The sequence below is a fragment of the Lasioglossum baleicum genome, chromosome 10 (assembly GCF_051020765.1).
Source record: "Lasioglossum baleicum chromosome 10, iyLasBale1, whole genome shotgun sequence".
NCBI classification, from domain to species: Eukaryota; Metazoa; Arthropoda; class Insecta; order Hymenoptera; family Halictidae; genus Lasioglossum; species Lasioglossum baleicum.
The window spans coordinates 12,116,457-12,139,191 of record NC_134938.1 but is presented as its reverse complement, the minus strand read 5'-3'; the positions used below and the strand labels follow the sequence as shown (position 1 = coordinate 12,139,191).

The 22,735-nt window shown below is 41.4% G+C and overlaps 2 protein-coding genes across 2 annotated transcripts; one reads left to right on the top strand and one right to left on the bottom strand.

Moving 5' to 3' along the window:
• Positions 1-1,537: 1,537 nt before the first annotated feature.
• Positions 1,538-20,343, top strand: Fasn1 (Fatty acid synthase 1). Its single transcript, XM_076432235.1, has 9 exons — positions 1,538-1,842; positions 10,281-10,470; positions 10,788-11,141; positions 11,240-14,397; positions 14,908-15,364; positions 15,703-17,556; positions 17,829-18,751; positions 19,003-19,236; positions 19,318-20,343. Exons 2-9 carry the CDS (start codon positions 10,365-10,367, stop codon positions 19,417-19,419), a joined length of 7,188 nt encoding a protein of 2,395 aa, XP_076288350.1. The 5' UTR covers positions 1,538-1,842; positions 10,281-10,364; the 3' UTR covers positions 19,420-20,343.
• Positions 20,344-20,469: 126 nt separating this feature from the next.
• LOC143212930 (2-oxoglutarate and iron-dependent oxygenase domain-containing protein 3) lies at positions 20,470-22,418 on the bottom strand. Its single transcript, XM_076432248.1, has 5 exons — positions 21,947-22,418; positions 21,255-21,692; positions 21,024-21,177; positions 20,752-20,878; positions 20,470-20,684 (listed from the first exon to the last, which is right to left on the bottom strand). Exons 1-5 carry the CDS (start codon positions 22,048-22,050, stop codon positions 20,533-20,535), a joined length of 975 nt encoding a protein of 324 aa, XP_076288363.1. The 5' UTR covers positions 22,051-22,418; the 3' UTR covers positions 20,470-20,532.
• Positions 22,419-22,735: the final 317 nt, after the last annotated feature.

Genomic DNA, 22,735 nt, shown 5'->3' with positions numbered 1-22,735 from the left:
AAGATTATTGACGTTATAGAGTCAACTCTCGGAAAATCCTCTTAGGTTTGTGGCCATCTGAATTTCATGTGTGTGGCTCTCAGATGAAATTTGATAGTTATAAGAATATATTCGTGAACAGAATGGATGCACCAAAGTTAGCTGCAATTGTTGCAATGCTCTTACTAAGAGAAAAGAAATATTCCAAAAAGAGAAAATGCTGGACTGAACCATGGATAATGTTTTCGGTCGGATCCAACTAATGCGTATACATATTGTACAAACAATACAACTCCTGGAGTCTAATTTCTATATATCTGACAACATATAATAATAATAATTTGGTTAATTAATTTTTTAATAAAAATTGAAAAATCGGTGTCGATATATAAATATTTTTCAATTAAGGATTCTCCGACTTCAGCGTCTTTCCGCATACTTTCCCGCCCATTGTTCGATGCATGTGTAAATATATTACATACAATGGCAGAGGAAACTAACTAATAGAAGACTCATCTCAGCTGTACGAATGCCGTTTGTAAATTAAACGTGTCCATTTGCGATTTTCTGACGAATTTGACTCTTTAGAGTAACTCGCGATAGTTTTACTCTCATTGTCAACCTAACTTTCTTATGTTTTGATTATAGCGATTGAATACTTACAGTGATATTGTATAAAAATTATTTGTATTACAACAGTATATTGTAAGTACTGTTGTAGAACGCTAAATAATCGCAATAGCAATTTATCAGGTTCATTTTACAGGTAATTGTAATAATGGTATCAGTAGCACTTACATACAATGATATTGTATAAAAATAATCTTTATTACAACATTATATTGTAAGTACCGTTGTAGAACGCTGAATAATCGCAGTAGCAATGTCTCAGATTTATTTTACAGGTAATTGTAATAATGACATCAGTGCTATTTACATAAATAATTACAGAAACACGGTAGCACCCATAGAACCCATAACCTGTACGAACAACTTGCGTGAAGAATGCGTACGTTTTGAACTGACGTTTCATGGAAACGGAGCATCGTATGAAACATGGTCGGGTAACACGGAACGCTCGAATGCTTGAAATGAAATAAAAGTAACGACTTTGGCCATTTCCGAAACGTACTCGGAGATTACGTTTGGTGGGCAACCAGGGGTATCGATCCCTCGGGACGCCCCGTTTTCTGTATTATGAACTATGAGTACATATACGGCGAAACAATTCCACGGATATATAGTTATCATAATTGATAATACTAAAGTTATGTAAAATGAAAAACGCGGAAGGTCGACATGTGACAATTGCATGATCACGAATCGATCTGTACGATGGATTTCACGTATGATGGTGATGGAACAACGGACGAAGCTGGTCAGCTGAACGAGTGGGCACGATTCAACGAAAAAGCGGAATATTCGTGACAGAAGACGAGAACGCCGGTCCATTCGTAGTGCGCTTGCGTACCGGAAACTCGGACTCCTATTGGCCAACAACACATGGTCTGATGTCAGACCACATGGTCTGTCCAATTCAATAATAACGAGATGCTGTCGAGGTAGACGCTAGCCAGTTCTCTGCGACGTGTTCGCGACGCTTGTGCCGGTTATTGATAATAGGGAACAACCGCACGTCGTCGCCTAGAAACATTCGAACAGAGAAATCATTTTCCTTAGTCCGTAACAATTGAACACATTCCATTGTTCATCCAGCGCAGAGAGTATAAGGTCGATCGTTCGGATCCACCCTTTTCGTTGTAGACATATTTCATTGTGTACAACCATCGACGCAGGATTCCCCCTGTGACAACGGGGACATTGAATTCGAATCGTTTTATCGGGATTGTATCCACGTGCAAGGTAAGTCATCCAACAATATTTTACGCTTGTAGAAATTCCTCGGTCTCAGGGTACAACGAATTTATCAACAGAAAACACCAAGGGTGAATCGGCGGTGACCGTTAGAGGCGACGTTATCGTACCAACGTATTATTTAAATCGTTCCGCTCGATTACCGTTCGATGAATTTCGAAAATGGCGCATTATTAGAATTTACTACACGGCCGAGCGATACGAGTCTGCTGTTTTGAAATTCCACGTATATCGTACACCGTCAATATACTGAATTACTTCGCGGAAATATTTTTCCAGCGATCGCGATATACATAGTGCTTTTATATTTATTATTTGTACTTCGCCGGATTACGATTCGAGGTAGACAATAACAGAATCGGTTACGTGAAAGTCTACCTAGGAAATGTACAAGCAATTTAGCTTGATGTCAGTTCACAATAACGGGCACAGGTAGCCCAGGTAGAGTAACTGTTCCGATTTCTCACGAGAACACGCCACGCACTACGTTGGCAACGGCAACCAGTCGCAAAGGAATAAACTTCGTTTTGCAAATTTATTATGCACACACATATCCGCAAGCCGTGCGCGTGCAATCTTTGAAAACGTATTACGTCTGACTCGTGCAAACTGTTACTACTGCGTCGCATACTCACAGCACCTTCGTTCATCAGCACTGCAGTGGTTTATTTACGTTGCATCAGACTCCGAGAGCCGGTGATTATTCTCCGACACTTTGTAAGTTGTAATTCTCGAGACATTAAGAAACAATTAATTGAGATCAGTCTTATTGTACGAACATTATAATAGCAGAAACCTTTCGATGTTACTGGAAGTATATATGTAACTAAACAGCGGATCTCTATACAAAATAAAAATTTTCTACTTGAATTGCAACAAACTGGAGTGAAACAGAAGTTTATTTTCTTTTTCTTAATATGTTTAATATAGGTTGAAAAGAATATAATAGTATTTTAAAATTCGTCTAATGTTTCTACTATTTTAATTCACACCTACTCATTTTTGCCATAACTGCATCAAATCCGCTGTCTGGATGTAACAATTAATATTTTCGCTCGATTAATTACAGAACTAGCTGTCAACACAAACGCTTGTTGATACATTGTTAGACAAAAATGTGTAGGTAAAATTTGAAACAGTAAAGACTTACGATAATATTATTTTCAACCTCTTAAACATATAAAGAAAGAATATAAATTTCTATTTCATCCGAGTTTGCTGTAAATCAGCCAGAAAATTTGTGTTGTGCGTAAAGATCCGCTGTCTAGACATTATTCTCGTAGAATTTGAATAAATCGTGTATTTCGTGCTTGAGTATCAAAAATGGTTGCCGGTTTGTGGTGATTAATATCGACCGTGCTAGAACGCACAGTTAAATAATTCACTTTGCAGGTGCTTCAGAGGTGGCGAAGGTGAAGACTTGTTTAATCTCTATTAACATTTCAAGTTGAAGGACTTCTAGGTACATACATACAACTAGCCCGTTTTATCTGTTTGGAAAATGTAGTCGCGAAAGGCCTCGACTGACAATGAGTCACCGTGGTTTTAGCGTCCTATGATGGACCATGTGTTTCCGTGAATCGTATCGAGTCAAATTAAAATCTCGAGGGATTGGAGACGTTTCTAGAATATTCGAATCTCATTCATTCATCTTCTTCTCCCGATAAACTTCCTTTTCTTTCGAATAAATAATATTTCGCTGCATCCGTTCCGAATAAATTTCGGTCACGTAGTTCGTCGTCCCGTGTGCCCGTGTGTGAAACGTCGATTCGCATTATCGTTCGATCTCCTCCCCGATTTTGGCTCGGTGCGCATGTATCTACGTCGGCCGCCACGTGATCGCGTCGTGAACCGAGCGATGATCTGAGTGGCTAGTTTTTTTCTCTCCATATATCTTTTTTCGAGAGATGGAATAATTTGACGCATGGGCCTCAAACGAACGATACCGCCGACGACGATAAATTCGATACCTTCCGCGCGAAGGTTAGCCACGTGGATTACGATTAAAAGATTATATCACACTTTCTTCACGCCGCTACTATGTACAACGCTCGTGTGAAAAGCGGCTGCCTCTTTCTTGCGAATTGCGCAATCGAATGTGCTGGCCGAAGGAAATCGATGGAACGTATTCTCAACTATAATATATTCGACCGAATGTATAACTAATCAACATATTCGTGCACCCAACATTGAAATTAGCCGCTACGTCTGCCGCACTTTGTATCTGCTAATGTTTTAAACTAATTGCCGATAAATAACATTAACACGATATATTTACGTTTACGAATAAATCGGTTCGAAACGTTTTTATGTATTCGGTTGGCACGTCGGGAGATTTTTGTCCATGTGCGTGGAAAGAACGTAGTCCGTTCTCCGATAGTTGAAGTGTTGCGGCAGAGAAGAAGATGTAGGACTCTCCTTATCTATTTCCGAGTCAGCAGATCCCTTTATCGTGCGCCCTCAGACCTATGCGTTAGATTCGAGAAAACGGCCGGTTTAACGGAATCGTTGCGTCGTCGTTTCAGATAAACCTCGTGTTACGTTTCAAGGCTACCCGTGTTTACCTCTGTATCGTGACGGCTTCGCTCGTGGCATGCTCGTTTCAAACAGGCCGGAGAGAGTTCGAACACGTTTGAACAGTCACAATTTTCCACTTAATTCCTGATACATACATAATAGGCCGTAATCTGGTAAATAACGTGTACAACATAATAAATAATTCGCACGAGCTACAATATAGTGACTAGTAAAAACGCCGTAATTCGTTTCCTAGTGAATGTATTATTCTTATCGAGCAGTAATTTTTACGTGGAAATATTATGCAGTCGAGTCGACAGAGCTTATCGATCATTATCACATTCGGTGATCAAAACTAGTAAATTTTAAAGGTCTTCAGTGTAGAAACGGAGGGGACCAACTCGATAAGAATTCAAAAAGCAAGGTACCCTTGAGTTTCTCGAAATAACTAATCAACTTCAAGCGAACGTAGCTACCCAACAAACTAGCAAAAGTTTAAATTCAGTAGTTCGGTGTGAATAAGTTTCACGAGTAGCGTTAGTTTCGAAGCCATTTTGAAGCTGAAAAAAATTTATTGCTGGTGCTCGAGAAGGACAGAGGACACCTTCGAATATGTAAATACGTGTATGTAGGGTGTTTAAAAGCTTGAAATTATGTTTACTTTATGCATATATTGAATTAGCTATTACGAGTCTGCTGGTTTTATTTAATGAACAGTCACACTGATTGTTTTGCAATTTACCGAACTATGCAATGAATAAACAGCGGATTTTACGCATTTCTGACAAAATAGAGTAGGCGTAATTTAAAACAGTAAAATATTAGAGGAACTTAAAAATACATCATTTTCGACCTAATGAACGTATTAAAAAAGAAAATCGAGTAGAAAATTTTTATTTCGCATAAAGATCCGCTGTCTAGCAATCAACTACCATCGATAAACTATATATATATATATAAAATAAAGATTGTCGGTTGTCGCAACTTATGTATAATGTTCGAGTCGGCAGGTCCGGATTCGGACGATCATAAAATAAGCATAAGCTGATATATGTAACAAAGATTTTTGAACAGTGCAATAGTATCTGGTAAAAAATTGTTTAGCACAGTTATGACGTGTGTTACATACTTGAACTACGTAATGAATATGCGGACTGAAAGTCTTCGTACGATACCGTGGTCACTATGTACCGCATGCACGTTATGTCATCGCTTCTCAATTTACATAAACAAATTCTGTTGTTTTCACTAGGTAGTGGCGTGGTGTAGACGCCGATATCTTGCATCTCGCTAGTATTGCGTCTGCAAAATATGTTGATATGAATCTTTTAACGTGCCGAGCTATAAATGTAACAGAAATGTAGGGATGACAAGATCCGAATGTATTTAATTTATTTAATGCCTCGTAGAACTGGCGAAATTGAATTTATTTCATTTATTTAAATCATTTCTTATTGGAAGCATCTGGAAAAATCCAGATCCGGTGATTTGACCGGTCGTGGTAGGTTTAGTGTTAATTTGCGAAAGAAATATGCTATTCGCGAGGGAAACCGTAGACTCGCCGGAAATCACGTATGTATGTGTATGATATATTGTGCAAGACAGAAACGTCGACGGGAGAATTTTTTAATGTAATTTGCGATCAATTGCTTCCATAACTAATGTCAAGTGGATAAATTCGTTGATGAACGGATATCTCGTTGCGACATCGAAGATTCGAATTTTTTAATTTCGCAAATGATTAGAACGATCTCACGAGAGACGTCGTGCGTCTATCAGTATCACGCGATGATCGCGCCACCGTCCGTGAACTTTCCACTCGCCGCGACGGAGAGGAAAAGAAAAAGAAAGGAGAGAAAAAAGGAAGCCTCAAAATTTCGAGATACGATAGCAGTTAAGCGATGACGTTGGACGATTAAGAAAAGTTTAGGTTCACGAATTAATCGATGCTAATGTATTTAATACAATGTATTATTGATAGGAGTTCGATGATTTCACGCTTGTATTTCCAGGGTTAGGTCGGTCACGTATCGGATGTTCTGCTATTACGTTTTAATTTATACATATCATCGCGTGAACAAAACGCAAATTCCTCGATTTATTCAGCAAGTATATTTTTTGCTTAATATTCAGATTTCCCTTGACGTCCGCACTTACTGAATCGCGACACATTACTCATTTATCCTCGTCGAACGAGCTTCACATAATTATATAACATGAAATTCATTCAAATCGTTCGACTAAAAAGTCGAATAAAAATTTGCTCGGACGATTCCGCGCGTCCTCGACCGAGTCATACGAGCGATTCCACGAGTAACTATTTTTTTCTGGCCTAGCCGACCGTAGAAAAACTTAAACGTATACCGTCAATTAAATGGTGTCTGGAGTCTGGAAGAAGGGCCTGTGTCAGGTTTTCGAAATTTTATAGGAGCGCAATTCTCAACTGAAATGTGAACTGCAATAATAACAACCTCTCTGTTTTATTAAATGTCATTTTTGGTTTTGTTAAAATTCAAATTGATCAGTTAACATTTACATCTTAGGTTTCTCGGTTATGTGTTTCGCATTAAGAAAATAAAATTCACGAAATTTCGGACTTTACCTACAGACAACAGAACAGTAGAACTTGAAAGAGTATAACTTAACCCTTTGCACTCGGAGTTATTTCAACTCGGAAATTAAACATTTCTTCCGACAACGTGTCAATCGAATACTCCACTATCTAAAAAGTTTATCGTTTGTTATCCGCATATGCGCGAATAAAACTGTTTGCTCAAAATCGTATCTCCGGATTTGGCACGCCATTTCACATTTGATAAAGGCGTTCCGTTGACAGAGTTGATTGAACACTTTCCGTCGGGAGGGCATCATGTCATTCTCGGATTAATCAATCATAAAAAAAAATGTTATCTTAGGTCAATTGCATAACATTTCGCAATATTAATCGGTTAACCAATTTTAATTAGCATTATGGCTTTGACCCTGTCCGTGTTTTAGTTAGTCAAATATATTCGCATTTCTTTCGAGATCAATAGATTGGTAAATTTGAATTTTGTCTATGAAGTCTGCACTTCATGAGATTAGTTGGTTGTTTACGAGTTGAAGCGAAGTGGAAACACCAAATTCTGGAACGAGAAATAAAATATAACAAGGAGAAGGCACCGTCGTGGGGTCTCAGATTTTCTCGAAACTTTACATACTTTTAGATTTCGTTCTCCTGTTTACGAAAATATAGCATTATAGGGTCAGATACTCGTAACTTTTGAGATATTAACAATTGAAATTTCATTACACCTGTTAAGTACAGTTTCGGTTGAAGATATTATCAAATGCCAAACGGCGTGGTAGTAACGTACTAGGTTGGTACTAGGGAGTCCAGGGTTTAAATCCCTTATCCTCTTTTTCCTTTTTTTTCTTTTCAGTTTATCTATTTATTACATTTCATTTCTAAGTTTATTGTATTTTGTATGTAATGCATGGTTTTTGTTATTCTTCTTTCCTTTTCAGGCACGGTTGATGAAGTCAATGTTTATTTACATATTATATTGCTTTTCAATAAAATTTTAATATTATGTTTCCTATAGATATTATGAGTGCATTTCTCATGTGTAAAATCCAATCAATTAAAATAGATAAACTGAAAAGAAAAAAGAAGGAAAAGAGGACAGAGATTTGAACTCTGGCCTTCCTAGTATTTATCAACCTAGTACGTTACCACCACGCCGTTTGGCGCTTAACAATATCTCCAACCGAAACTATACTTAACTATACGAAACTGTAATGAAATTTCAATTGTAAATATCTCAAAAGTTATTGAGAATCTGACCCTATAATGCTATATTTTCATAAACAGGAGAACGAAATCTACCAGTATGTAAAGTTTCGAGAAAATCTGAGACCCCATGACCGCGTGCCTTCTCCTTGTAAGTAAATTGTTTTACAAAACAATTGTGTGGTTCAATGTGGAGACTTGTTCATGGTTAACACTAACCGTACTGCGACCGGTCAAATGACCGCTTTCACATTGTTTGTTCTTTAATTATTGAGATTATAGAGATGCTTCCATTAGAAATGATTGCATTGATTCCATCAAAATTGTGACAAATCTAAATGAATTCAGTCTTTCTCAGTGATTCAGTCTTGATACATTTTGTACTCGGTAGGGTTAGTGTTGAGCGATTCGACCTAAATTGCATATCAGTTAACATTGTTCATATTCGAGTTCCTGGACATCACGGAGATCCATTTGAATATTGCTAACCTGCTAGCACGGTCGTCTATAATGATGAACCTTACTGTTTTACAAATTTTTTTCGCACCCCCACTTTACGCAATGTGATATGATAATTAATAGCTGTGATAATGCGCCGGCGGAAAAACGAAGCCAAAGGGCGACTACGTGTAATGTCGTTACACAATCGTCTCTTGACGTTGTTCGAAAAATAATTATTGTCCGCGAATCGCGGCAAAAAAACGTTGACGAGCACGGATGTAGAGTGCGTTGCAGACGAGTGTCGTACGGGAAAATTCTCGCGCGGGAACGTGCGCGTGAAGAAAATCATAACCGAATTCACTTTGTACGACGGAGAGCAGGGTTCAATTGAAATCGCTCAATCAGCCGAGAAGAGAAGGCAGCCGCTGTCGGTAATCTAATACAATTACCGGGACATTTAAGGAGGCTAAATGGCCGCAGTAAACACGGTGCGTCGTCCAATATCTGTCAAATTCTCGACCGTGCAATTAGACCGAGAGAGATTTATAATATGAATGGCGTTGGTACAGCTGACAGTTTCTCGCCGAGAAAAAATTTGAACGTTGTCCGTTTGTGAATTTCAACTTTCTGTTCGCAGCATTTCGCGCCGGTGCGGTAGACAAAGTGAACTAGACGTCACTTCCTAGTCGAATTTATCTTGCAGCAATTTTTCCTGTAGCTTATCTGTTTATCTAGCGATTAGGTTTTCTGCATTTCCTGCGGCATATGCGAACACCGCAATCGCGATAGACAACAAAACGCGAAAAAGCTTCGACGAAATCGTTAATCCCCGTATTACGATCGCCTAATTGCCGGCTGTACTGCGAATCAGAAAAACGGTTGGAAAACTTACGAATCTGTATTTGCATTGCAAACAGCTGAATCAGCTGTTGCGTCTGTAATGTACGATACACAGGGTGTCCCAAAAATCTTGCACTTGAAAAGGATGATGCCCGAGATCATTTCAAGTGACTTCGTTAAAGAGTTGTTATCGAAAAACACAGACCAATTAGAGCACTGGCGCCCGCTGGGCGGGGCGTCGATAGCCGCGCTGTGATTGGTCCGCGTTTTTCGTGGAGAACATTTTCGCAAAGGAAATAGTTACTTCAAATGAATTTTTCTCAAGAATTTTTAGGACACCCTGTATATCAATCAACTAATTATTAAAATGTAAAATTCATGGGAGGTGAAATATTAATGTCATTCCTCCACTAATATTAAAATTTTCTGTCAAATCATTATATCTCCTAAATATACAGGGTGTCCCAAAAATGTCGGAGAATTTCGACAGGGGCGTTCCCTCGGATCGTTTGAAGCAATCTTTTCCTTTACGAAAATATTTTCTGCGGCTTGGTTAAGGAGTTATTAACGAAAAACCACAACCACGGACCAATCACCAATCACAGCGCGGCTACAGCGGACGGACTTTGGCTCGGCCAACGGCAACGCGACGCTCAGCGTGACCTGTCGCGAAGGCGGAGTCCGTCCACTATAGCCGCGCTTTGATTGGCCCGTGTTTTTCGATAATAACTCCTGAACGAAGCCGCGGAGAACGTTTTCGTAAAGGAAAAGTTGCTGCGAATGACCGAAGCAATGACCCTGTACTTGTTGAATCTACATACGGCGATGATTAAACGCATAAATTGTTTTTTTTCAGCATACTGTCCACTAAGCTTCCACGTCCGATATATTCCGTGAGAACGGGTAACTAGGAGGATTGCAGGAACGATTCTCAGTTAAAATGCCGGCCCAATTTGAGAGTGCGAACAGCCCCATCGCGAGGGAGCCAGTGATCAATGGCAACACACAATACCTTCAAGATGACATCGTCGTCAGTGGTTTCGCAGGTAACGAGGAATTTCTTAGTAGACGAAATTCGATACATTATAATTAGACTGCGGATTTTATGCATTTATGACAAAAATGAATAAATGCAATTAAAGCAGTAAAAACATTAGAAGAATTTAAAAATACTATTATATTCGTTTCAATCTATTAAACATATGGAGAAAGACAATAAATTCCTGTTTCATTCCAGTTTGTTGCAATTCGGGTAGGAAATGTTTATTTCGCATAAAGATCCACTGTCTAATTATGATATAGTATAGTATACGTACCTGTATGTTATAGTATGCACGATCTAACGTATTCGTGATTTTTCCAGGTCGTTTCCCGGAGTCTGACAATGTAGAAGAGTTGAAGAAGAATTTGTTTGAGGGTATCGACATGGTCACCGACGACGACCGTCGATGGCCAAGCGGTATCTACGGTCTACCAACGAGGAACGGCAAATTGAAGGAGCTCCAATATTTCGACGCCACGTTTTTCGGTGTCCACGCGAAACAGGCTCATTTGATGGACCCACAGCTTCGGTTACTCCTGGAGACAACGTACGAGGCTATACTAGACGCTGGCATTAATCCACAAGAGATTAGAGGATCGAGGACTGGTGTGTTCGTCGGTGTTTCTAGCTCAGAGTCGAACGAGATGTGGACGACCGATCCGGAAGAGATCAATGGTACGGAATGGTTATTTTCTTTCGGGCTTACGTACATAGTCGTCGTAGAAATTCAAAAACGAGTTTCACAATACTTACTCGGAAATCGATGTTCTTAGGTTACGGATTGACCGGATGCTGCAGAGCCATGTTCCCGAACAGGATATCGTTCGCTTTCGACTTCAACGGGCCGAGTTACGCGATAGACACCGCTTGCTCGTCGGCGATGTACGGTATGCACCAGGCGATCAGAGCGATGCGCTCGGGAGAGTGCGACGCGGCTATCGTTGCCGGGTGCAGTCTTTTGCTGAAGGCTACCTCGTCGCTCGAGTTCCATAGATTGGGTATGCTGTCGGTGGACGGCATGTGCAAGGCGTTCGACGCCGACGGCAAGGGCTACGTCAGGTCCGAGACGGTCGGTGTCATGTTCCTACAAAAGTCAAAGGACGCGCGCAGAGTCTACGCCACCGTGGTACACTCGAAGGCGAACACGGACGGCAACAAAGTCGAGGGCATCACATACCCGAACGGTCAGATGCAGAATAAACTGATGCGCGAGGTGTACGCAGAAGCTGGAATCAGTCCACTGGACGTCGTATACGTGGAAGCTCACGGAACTGGCACCAAGGTCGGTGACCCGCAAGAGATCAACTCTATCGCGAACTTGTTCTGCAAAGGCAGGAAAACGCCTCTTCTTATTGGTTCGGTCAAGTCGAACTTGGGTCACTCGGAACCGGCCAGTGGAATCTGTTCTATGGCGAAACTGTTGATTGCTATGGAGGCAGGAGTGATACCGGGCAATCTTCACTTCAAGAATCCAAACACGGATATACCGTCCCTACATGACGGCAGCATACAGGTCGTCGATAAGAATACGCCATGGAAGGGTGGTCTAGTCGCCCTGAACTCGTTCGGTTTTGGCGGAGCCAACGCGCACATAGTTCTTCGTAGTAATCCGAAACCAAAGCTGTCGCCAGTCTTAGATAGTAAAATACCGAAGTTGGTCGCTGTATCTGGCCGCACAGAGGAGGCTGTACAGGTACTTCTAGACAAAGCCAAAGAATACGAGAAGGACGACGAGTTTATCGCTCTTTACCACGACACGTACGCGTTGAACATACCCGGACATCTTCACCGGGGCTATTCCGTGCTGGGATCGGCTGGAGCCGAAGAAATTAGTCCGGTCAATACCTCGGAGAAACGTCCTATTTGGTTCGTGTTCTCTGGTATGGGCTCTCAATGGGCAGGTATGGGCAAGGACTTGCTCTCCATCGAACCGTTCAAGCGAAGCTTGCAACGTTGCGCCGATGCGTTGAAACCCGAAGGTGTTGATCTGATGGACGTCATTCTGAACTCGACAGCCGAATCGTTTGTTGATAATATTGTTTACAGCTTCATATCAATCGCAGCCATTCAAATCGCCCTTGTAGATCTCCTAGCGTACTTGGGTATTCAGCCGGACGGTATCATTGGACATTCGGTCGGTGAGTTGGGATGCGCTTACGCCGACGGTACTTTCACACCGGAACAAACCATTTTGGCCGCGTACTGGCGTGGAAGATCTATTCTGGACTCGAAACTCCCGCCGGGAGCTATGGCGGCCGTAGGATTAAGTTGGGAGGATGCTAAGAAACGATGTCCGCCGGACGTGTATCCAGCTTGCAATAACTCCGAAGATTCTACAACGATTTCCGGGGCGGTCGATGCCATTAGGAAATTCGCCGCGGAATTGAAGAAGGAGGACATCTTCGTGCGAGAGGTAGCCAGCAGCGGCGTCGCATTCCACAGCAAATACATGACCGCGGCTGGCCAGAATTTGCGCACCGCTTTGGAGAGGATCATCCCGAATCCAAAACCGCGTACCTCCAGGTGGATCTCTACGTCCATACCCACTGCGGCTTGGGACAATCCATTGGCGCAGCTCAGCTCGGCAGCCTACCACGTGAACAACTTGTTGTCGCCTGTGCTGTTCGGCCAAGGGTTAACTTACATACCTGAGAACGCGATCACCATAGAAATTGCTCCGCACTGTTTGATGCAGGCGATTCTTCGTAGATCGCTGTCGAAGAACGTGACGAACATCGGCCTGCACAAACGGGATCATAAGGACAACTTGCTGTTCCTGCTCGAAAACTTAGGAAAATTGTACATGGCTGGAGCACAGCCTAAGATCTCGAAACTGTACCCGCCGATCAGCTATCCGGTTGGTCGTGGCACGCCGATGATCGGCTCTTTGGTTAAATGGGACCACTCCACCGAATGGATGGTAGCCGATTTCTACAAGAGCCAGACCGGCTCCGGAGAGAGCGTGATCGAGTTTGACCTATCCAAGGAGACGGACGCGTACCTTTCTGGTCATACGATCGACGGAAGAGTTCTTTTCCCGGCTACCGGTTACCTGGTACTCGTCTGGAAGACCTACGCCAAGCTGCGCAACGTCGACTTCGAGAAACTGCCCGTCGTGTTCGAGCAAGTTAAATTGCTGCGCGCTACGATCATGCCGAAAGAAGGCCCGGTTAAATTCTTCGTCAATATATTTATGGGAACCAACGAATTCGAGATTTGCGAGAACGGCTCGGTGGCGGTGACAGGACGGATCTACGTACCGGAGAACACGGAGAAGATGATGCTGAACCTTCCGACGCCGGTCGTCCGAAACGATCCCCAAGTGTTGGAGCTGGATACCAAAGACATTTACAAGGAGCTCCGACTGCGAGGATACGAATACACCGGAGAGTTCCAGGGTATCGAATCCGCCAACAATCGTGGCGGAAATGGGAAACTTCTCTGGACCAATTGGATCTCCTTTATGGACACCATGCTCCAGATTACCATTCTACAGAAGGATACTAGATCCTTGCATTTACCAACTCGTATACAGTATGTCGCTATCAACCCAATCGTTCACATGGAACAAGTGAACGACTTGAAGGAAGACCAGACTCTTCCAGTATATTGTTACAAGAATATTGATGTTGTGAAATCTGGCGGTGTCGAAATCAGAAAGATGAAAGCATCCTTGGCCCCGAGAAGGCAGCAATCTCAAATCCCTCCCAAGTACGAAAAATACACGTTCGTACCCTACATGAACCCCAAACCTACGGTAGAAGACCCTGAGAAAGCTAAAGTAAACGCTCTTACCGTGTTATTGCAAATTGTCAATGAAAACGTATCAGCGTTGAAATTTAAAGCCGTAGAAGTAGCCGGCGATCGTCCCGTAGACGCTCTCTTGGCAACCATTGTGTTGGACATCTTGTACGGCGAACCCAAACTTACTGTAAGTATTAGGTTCGAGGGAAAATTCTCTCGTATTTTATTATTAGGTCGTTGCATATGAAATGGCCGATTTATAACAATAACGTTAAACAACCGCAACTATTTCTTATTTATCAAAGAATCACACATTTCTTGATTGTGTTATGGTAGAAATTGAATTTTTTGGTCTCACTCACATGCTTCATTTACAAGATTGTCATCTCTATTTTGTATATGTAGTTCTATTTACTATCCACGAATAGTGCGTTGATTAATAGATTAGACAATTGATGCAGACAATTTTTATTTTACATAAAATGCCGCAGTCTAGTCATAAAATAAATAACTTCCGTTTTTACAATAGATTCTACCTAGCCGCATCGGAAGTTATGTATGATTCGACCTAATATTTTTATAATTTGATTCAAATGTTTTCTTCGAAATATGACAGAACTTTCCCTCCACCCTAATGATAATAATTATTATTATACGTATACAAAGAACCGTTCCTTACGTATGATTTCTGTTTCAGATCGATTATCAGGTCGCTGCGACCGAAAACGTCGAGCAATATGCCAGCTTGAGCGCACACAACATAAAAGTTGTACAAAAGAATGTGAACAACACACCTGTGGGCCAAGACTTGCACTTTGTCGTAGCTACGAACGTGCTGTCCAAGAGTAGCTCCGAGGATGTACTGAAAAATCTGTCCGACAGTCTGACTGCGGGCGGCTACGTCCTGCTCGAAGAATCTGGTTTAAGTAATTTGAACAACCTGAAGACCGGCAGTCTGATACTCTTATCGAAACAAGCAGCGCACGGAAAGTCTTACGTTTTGCTGAGGAAGCCTGAAGATTTGGCGGAGCCAATGGTCGTCCAAGTAACGGAGAAGAACTTCCAATGGGTAGCGAATCTGAAGGCGGCCATGAAGAAAGCTGCGACGGAGCAACAACAAATTCTTGTGGTCAATCAAGGCGACGAGCTCCTCGGTAAGTATTCGAACCGTGGTTCGAAACCGTGAAAACGCGAACTAAATTCATAGCGTTGTTATTCGTACGTTATTTTTCTGAACAGGATGTATTTAGAGGTTTCTTGGACCGTAGAATCTGATTTTAGAGTAATTTTTTAATAATAAACTACCTTTATATAGGGTAATCAAGGGTTCAACTCTTATTATTCAGAGAAATTTTGTAATATTTTTTAGAGGAACATATGCATACCTGGGTACCCGGTTCACTACACAAGGGTTAAAGTTTCCAACTTTGAACTGCCGTGCTACGTTCGATTTTCGAATTTCTGTATAACGAGTATTATTTCCACAATTCAGGTATGGTTGGGCTGATGAACTGCATTTCCCAGGAGGAGGGCGGTATCAACGTGCGTTACGTGTTCATCCAAGACAAGAACGCTCCGAAGTTCAGTCTGAAGGATAAATTCTACGCCGAGCAGCTGAGCAAGAAGTTGATGGCGAACGTGTTGAAAGGTGGAAACTGGGGAAGCTTCCGACATTTGCCGTTGGACCTGCAGACAGGAGCTTCGTCCCTGCAGGTTGAACACGCGTACATCAATGCGCTGTACAGAGGCGACCTGAGCAGTTTACGATGGGTGGAGAGTCCACTGAGCTACTACGAACCAGAGAAGTGCCCGGGAGTAGAACTCTTCCACGTGTACTACGCTCCGTTGAACTTCAGAGATGTGATGTTGGCCACAGGAAAGCTGCCACCTGATGCTCTGCCCGGAAACTTGGCTAATCAAGATTGTATCTTGGGTCTGGAATTCTCTGGACGTAACTCGAAGGGTGAACGAGTTATGGCGATGGTCCCTGCACGCGGTCTAGCGACCACCGTAGTAGCTGATTCTGGATTTTCGTGGGTCGTACCCGAGAAATGGTCTTTGGAGGAAGCTTCGACGATCCCAGTAGCCTACGCGACCAGTTACTACGCCTTGTTCGTTCGAGGTGGCTTGAGACGCGGCGAAAGCGTCCTGATCCACGCTGGCAGCGGTGGTGTTGGTCAAGCCAGTATCTCCATAGCTCTGCACGCAGGCTGCACAGTGTTCACGACAGTCGGTACACCGGACAAGCGACAGTTCTTGAAGAAGATGTTCCCTCAGTTGACCGACAGGCACATCGGCAATTCTCGTGACACCAGCTTCGAGCAACTGATAATGAACGAGACGAACGGCCGTGGTGTGGACGTGGTGTTGAACTCGTTGTCCGAGGAGAAGCTGCAAGCTAGCGTGAGGTGTCTCGCCGAGGGTGGTCGGTTCCTCGAAATTGGAAAGTACGATCTGTCGAACGACGCGCCTTTGGGAATGTCGTTGTTCTTGAAGAACACCACGTTCCATGGAATCTTGTTGGACGCGATTTGCGAGATCGACGGCCCTGAAAGACAGCAAGTGGTCAGACTCGTGAAGGAAGGTATGGACAACGGAGCTGTTCGCCCGCTGCCAGCTACCGTCTTCTCGGAGCAGCAGATCGAACAGTCGTTCCGATTCATGGCCACAGGGAAACACATAGGAAAGGTTGTGTTGAAGATCCGCGAAGAAGAGAAGCAGAAGGTGGTGCCGCACCCGGCGCCGAAGATCGTAGCAGCGATTCCGCGCACATACATGAATCCAAACAAGTCTTACATCCTGGTCGGAGGTCTCGGAGGATTCGGCGCAGAGCTGGCTGAATGGATGATCAGTCGAGGCGCGAAGCATTTGGTACTGACGTCCCGGTCCGGTATCCGAAACGGCTTCCAGTCCATGTGCGTTCGTCGTTGGCGCGAAGCCGGCGTGAACGTTGTGGTCTCCACGGTAGACGCAACAACGATGGCCGGATCAAGGAAGCTGATCGAAGAAAGCAACAAGATGGCTCCTGTCGGTGGTATATTCAACTTGGCAGCTGTTCTAGTCGACAACGTGCTTGAATACCTTGAAGAGAACGACTTCGCCAAGGTAGCTGCGCCTAAAATCACTGCTACTAAACATTTGGATGCAGTGTCGCGAGAGTTGTGCTCTTTGCTGGACTATTTCGTTGTCTTCTCCTCCGTTTCGTGCGGCAGAGGTAACATCGGTCAAACGAATTACGGTCTTGCGAACTCTGCCATGGAGAGGATCATCGAGCAGAGGCAAGCGAACGGTCTGCCTGGTCTTGCTATTCAATGGGGAGCTGTTGGAGATGTTGGATTGATCTTAGGTAAGTTGATCCTTATTTTAAGAAGCTTTAGCAGCGTATAAAATAGTACCGGGTGGTATATCTTTTCCTTAAGGGGGTAGTCTCGTTTCCAGGATTGTAAGGGTGCGGGATGCGCCTTCTCATTTCAGTTCTTTTTCTTCACTTCTTTTTCAGTAGTCAAACACGCTAGATAAAAGATCAATCTAGGCCAAAAGTTCTATTTTTACGTTTACAAGCCGTAATTTCCATTATTCGACAGCGTACATTCTCTCATGTTTACCTTTCATTTCCAGACTCTGTTGGTGGCAGCAACGAAACCGAAATCGGTGGCACTATGCCGCAGCGCATTGGAAGCTGTCTGGAAACCATGGATGTCTTTTTACAACAACCCCATCCTGTCCTGGCGTCTATGTGTGTGACGGATCTACGAAAGGGTCAGGACACAACGAACAAAGTCAGCATCGTTCAGGCGATCGCTAATATTTTGGGTATCAAGAAACTAGAAAGCATCAACTACAACGTCAGTCTGGGCGATCTCGGAATGGACTCTCTGATGGGAACAGAAATCAGACAGACCCTGGAAAGGAATTACGATATAGTGCTGTCCGCACAGGAGATCCGTAACTTGACGTTCGAGAAGTTGAGGTCGTTTGAAGCTGGAACCATCGAAGTAGAAGCTGCCGCACCGGAACCCGAGGAAGAAGATGGTGTACAGCTCCTGTTCCAGACGGATGGCACAGAAATTATTCCTAAGGAAGCGCTTGTCCAATTGAAGACAAAGGGTACGAAGGGAACACCTCTATTCTTCGTTCACGCGATCGAGGGAATGATTAGTCCTCTCAAAGGCATAGCTAGCGAATTGAATCGTCCTGCTTGGGGCTTCCAATGTGTCAAAAATGCCCCGTTGGATTCCATACCTAATCTAGCCAAGTTCTACATCCAAGAAATGAAGAAAATTCAGAAAAAGGGACCGTATGATATAGTAGGCTACTCTTTCGGTGCTTGTGTCGGCTTCGAGATGGGTCTTCAGTTGGAAGCCGCCGGTGAAAAGGCAGTTTTAACTTGCGTGGACGGATCGCCCGAGTTCGTTAAGTTACATTCCATTACAATTGGACAACACGCAAGTGGATCGAAAGCGGACATCGTCGAGGACAACTGCCGGAAGACATTGTCATTCTTCATTAGCCAGTTCAACCACAAGGTCCGGTTTCTCGAGGTAACGTATTTCTGTCTCTTCACATTTTGTTAGTATCAAATGATTGCAGAAGTTCGCGCGTGTTCGAGTAGATAATAAAATTCAATGGTTAAACTTTAAAGAGTACAGCTTTTTTTCTACAATTAGGAAAGAATACTGACTATATAATTTTTTTTTACAAAATCAGGCACGAACTTATGCAATCATCTAATATTTTATTTAGGCAGCTACATGCGATTTATGATATATTCTCGTGATCTTATATTCTGCAGGCGTACAAAATTTTGAAGGCTGCACCTGATGACCAGATATTGGATAAAATGGTCGAAACGATAAATAAAAAAGAGTTGAAAGACGAGGAGTTGAAGCTTGCCGGTATGTTGTTCCACAAAAAGTTGCAGGCAGCTTACTATTACGCGCCAACGCTTAAATTCAGCGGAGACATCAAGTTGATAAAAATTCGAGACAGCTTCGTCCATTTAAAGAAGGACTATGCTCTATCAGAGGTAATGATCGTGTCTAAATAATAAATAAATTGTAATTACGAAATTGAACAGAAATTCATTCTCTCGATCGTGTGTTTACAGATTTGTCAGAAGGAAGTGCAAATCTACGAATTGCCTGGAAACCACAGAAGCATCCTGATAGGAAACAACGGCAAAGAAATAGCAAAGATGCTGCAAACGTAAATTTATACCTACTTATATATATTATATATATAAAGTATATATATAAAAGACACATCGGAGAATCGAGGAACACGCGATCTTTGCCAGTTTCGTATAGATAAGTTGTAGAAAGTATCAATGTACAATAATATTGATAGAGCTCGTCTTACACAACATAATTATTAATATTTAATAATTCTTAGATATTCTGTGTAAAGTTCCTTTTGTACAAATGTTTTCCCCTTGAGGTTTCCACCCCCATTGTTCATTCATCATTCACATTAATTTATAAACTGAACTTCTATGACAGCAAAATAACTTTAGCGGTACTTTCTTTTTTTTTTGTTTCATTTGTAATATTTGTCAGGTAGTACGAACGGGTATTACTATTAATTATTTAACGGATTTTAAGTATAAATATTTAAGTACCTTTAAGTACTATAGATCTTTAGAATGGTTTCTGGTGGACAAGTTACCATTGTTTAGATCTATAGAATATATATTTATATATATATATATATGGATATATATACATTGTGATGATACATGCGTATACATTACATATGTATGTGTCATTGTTCCATTTTGCATTAAGATATGACATTTCATAACTAGATCTCTGGGAATCCATGACATTTTTAAACAATAGAAATATGTGCAACTTTAATAAACGAAAATTTTACAGAAAGAACGGATGATGTTTGAGAGATCTTATCAATATTTCTAATCCTACTGTACATTCCACACGGCGTTGTTGCATACTTAATGCTTCGTTGAAGGCAAACGTTCATAATATTTTTCATTAGCAGCAATAAGTTTATTACATTAAAGTTTGTAAATGTTTCCAGCTATTTTGATTGTCATTGAATATATGCAATCTGCACTTGTTATATGTTACATCATTCCTTGTATTATATTAATAAGTAAATAAAGAGCATCGAATAAGCTGAGCTTTCGTTCATTTTAGTTGAACCCTTTGCACTCAAAGTCACCGCTCGAGTACTAAGGGTTAACATGTGTAAATATGTATATCTTACCGATCTAATGAAAGAGTAACATTCGAGAACACAATTATTTCTTGGAAATCAAATTTTATTGGACAAAAGATGTGCTTTCTAAATATCAAAAACATATTTAATTTTCTTGTTTCTTACGGTAACTCGGATCAGAAATTGCAGCACTCGGATCACACGTGAATGACACCGTTAATGCATATCGAGTTCCAGATTGAACCTTTTCAACTGCATGTAAATTTTCGCTACCTGAAGTGAACATCGACACTCTGCCTGTAAAATGATTCTTTTCTGTATATGCGTTTTGTACGTAATATTTTTGATTACATTTATTATTTACCTTTCCGTGGTTCCACTGTTGTGTTAACATGATCTTTGTCTATGTACATAAACCGACCTCCCTCAAAGTCTCTCCCATAATCATTTAAATAAAGCAAGGAAGTATAAAAGAACGATTTATATGTTTCCTATGGTAAAAATTATACGAACGAATGAAATATATTAAACAATGTAGTCGTTCTTAAGGGGGTAGTAGTTTCTTCAATAGTCAAAAGTGTTAGATAAAAGATCAATCTTAGATCTCTCTGAGACTACCTTCATTAAAATGCGTACCTTATCAACATGTGGGTGCCAATACTCGTCGTGTATGGTCTTCGCAGATACATTCGTCATTCGTGAGAAGAATGTGGGCATTGTTAAATATATTTTATTGGCAGGTACTCCGAAATTATGTGCTACCGCATGGTGTATTTTAGTTTTGACTACTCTAGAGGTAGAACATGTTAGTTAGTAAGGAAAGCAAGCAGCGATTAAGTAACCGTTGATACAAAGAAGAAACCATACTTATAAATCGCAAGGTCTGCATTATTAAATATTTTCTTAGCTTCGGGCAATGCATAAATATCAATGAAAGCTTTGCCTTTGCTCAACGCACCGGTATGAAGGTCTAAAATACTCGCACCCCCCTCGGAACCACCTAAATTCAAACCATTCGTTGCTATCCTTAACAGAACATCTGTTTCTGTCGACGATACTAATTTATCTGTAACTATTCTTCCACACCTCTCCGGTGTACATTCAAGATATTTATTTGCCTCTGTTTTATAATCGTTCGAACAGTCGAGGTACTGTGTACGGCTTGATAGTACCTCTTTCTGCTTTGCGAAATATACTTCTTTACCTTGTTTACCATTGTACCATACTATAAATAATACTGCAAGTATTAGGGCACACCGTGACCATACCCTTTGATATGGAAACGTAATGGATGGACCAAATTTTCTGGAAAAAACATATTAAAACATTCTATTGAAGATATCATTGATGAATGATTAATAGACTGCAGATCTTTATGCAAAATAAAAATGTTTTGCATTGATTGTGGAAAGCAGAAATAATATAAAAATTGATTTCATCCCTTAACGATTTTGTTACATTAACATTACTGTTTTATATTTCACCCAACCAATTTCTTCATAAATGCATAAAGATTCGCTGTCTAATGATTTAAAAACCAAACATAATTTAAAACGTACGCGCTGTTATTCCCTGTCGCATTCTCTTCTGGTTTCTCTTCCTTTTCATTCGTTTTCTCCTTCTTTATTTGTTTTTTTTTCTCTTTCTTAGTTTCTTGTGACATTTTGCAATATTTCCAAGCCACCTACTTACACTAACAGCATTTTACCGTGTATCTAAATATGTACACGCGTGGCATACGAAAAGTCAATTTGTGTCAATAATCCTTACAATGATCCATCACTAGAAAAATTGTGTAGTGCAAAGCAAATATCGATTTTATAATTACTACTTTCGCGGGTGATTCAAATGATATTGTGAACATGGGTTTTTGGCACTTTAAACAATCGATTCGCCTATTTCTATTGCCAGAAAGGAAATTAGAATTGCTCAATTGTCTCCCTTCGAGAGATGATGCTCTTCTGCGCTCTCCCTCTACCTCCACGGTCTGATCACGTGACACGGTTTGTCTCTGTCGTGCATGCATATCGGTACTTTCCCGCCAATATAGCAACGCATAAAATCTAAAATAGTGACTAAAATCGATCTTTTTACTTTCTTATGGAAAATCAAACGTTTTAAACAGCGGAATTCGTTTTCAAAACTTACTGTGTTCTTATTTGATTTTTTACGCTTTTGAATGCTTCTTTCTTTTGCACAGTACATAGTGTATGTCGGGTTTATAAGAATATATAATCTATAATTTATAAGGTCGTGCATGTGTCACAATGTCACGTGACCACACGTGACTAATCCGCTACTGTCAGAGAAAGGGTAACTTTCTCCCCCTCCATTCGTGCTTCCTCCCC

What these genes read in the sequence shown, in the direction of transcription:
- Fasn1 (XM_076432235.1), top strand. Translation starts at nt 10,365, where the DNA reads ATGCCGGCCCAATTTGAGAGTGCGAACAGCCCCATCGCGAGGGAGCCA. An exon ending in CGTCGTCAGTGGTTTCGCAG is followed by an intron (nt 10,471 to 10,787) that starts GTAACGAGGAAT and finishes TGATTTTTCCAG; the next exon opens with GTCGTTTCCCGGAGTCTGAC. An exon ending in AGGACTATGCTCTATCAGAG is followed by an intron (nt 19,237 to 19,317) that starts GTAATGATCGTG and finishes GTGTGTTTACAG; the next exon opens with ATTTGTCAGAAGGAAGTGCA.
- LOC143212930 (XM_076432248.1), bottom strand. Translation starts at nt 22,050, where the DNA reads ATGTCACAAGAAACTAAGAAAGAGAAAAAAAAACAAATAAAGAAGGAG. An exon ending in GCAGACCTTGCGATTTATAA is followed by an intron (nt 21,178 to 21,254) that starts GTATGGTTTCTT and finishes TTCTACCTCTAG; the next exon opens with AGTAGTCAAAACTAAAATAC. An exon ending in AACAGTGGAACCACGGAAAG is followed by an intron (nt 20,685 to 20,751) that starts GTAAATAATAAA and finishes ATCATTTTACAG; the next exon opens with GCAGAGTGTCGATGTTCACT.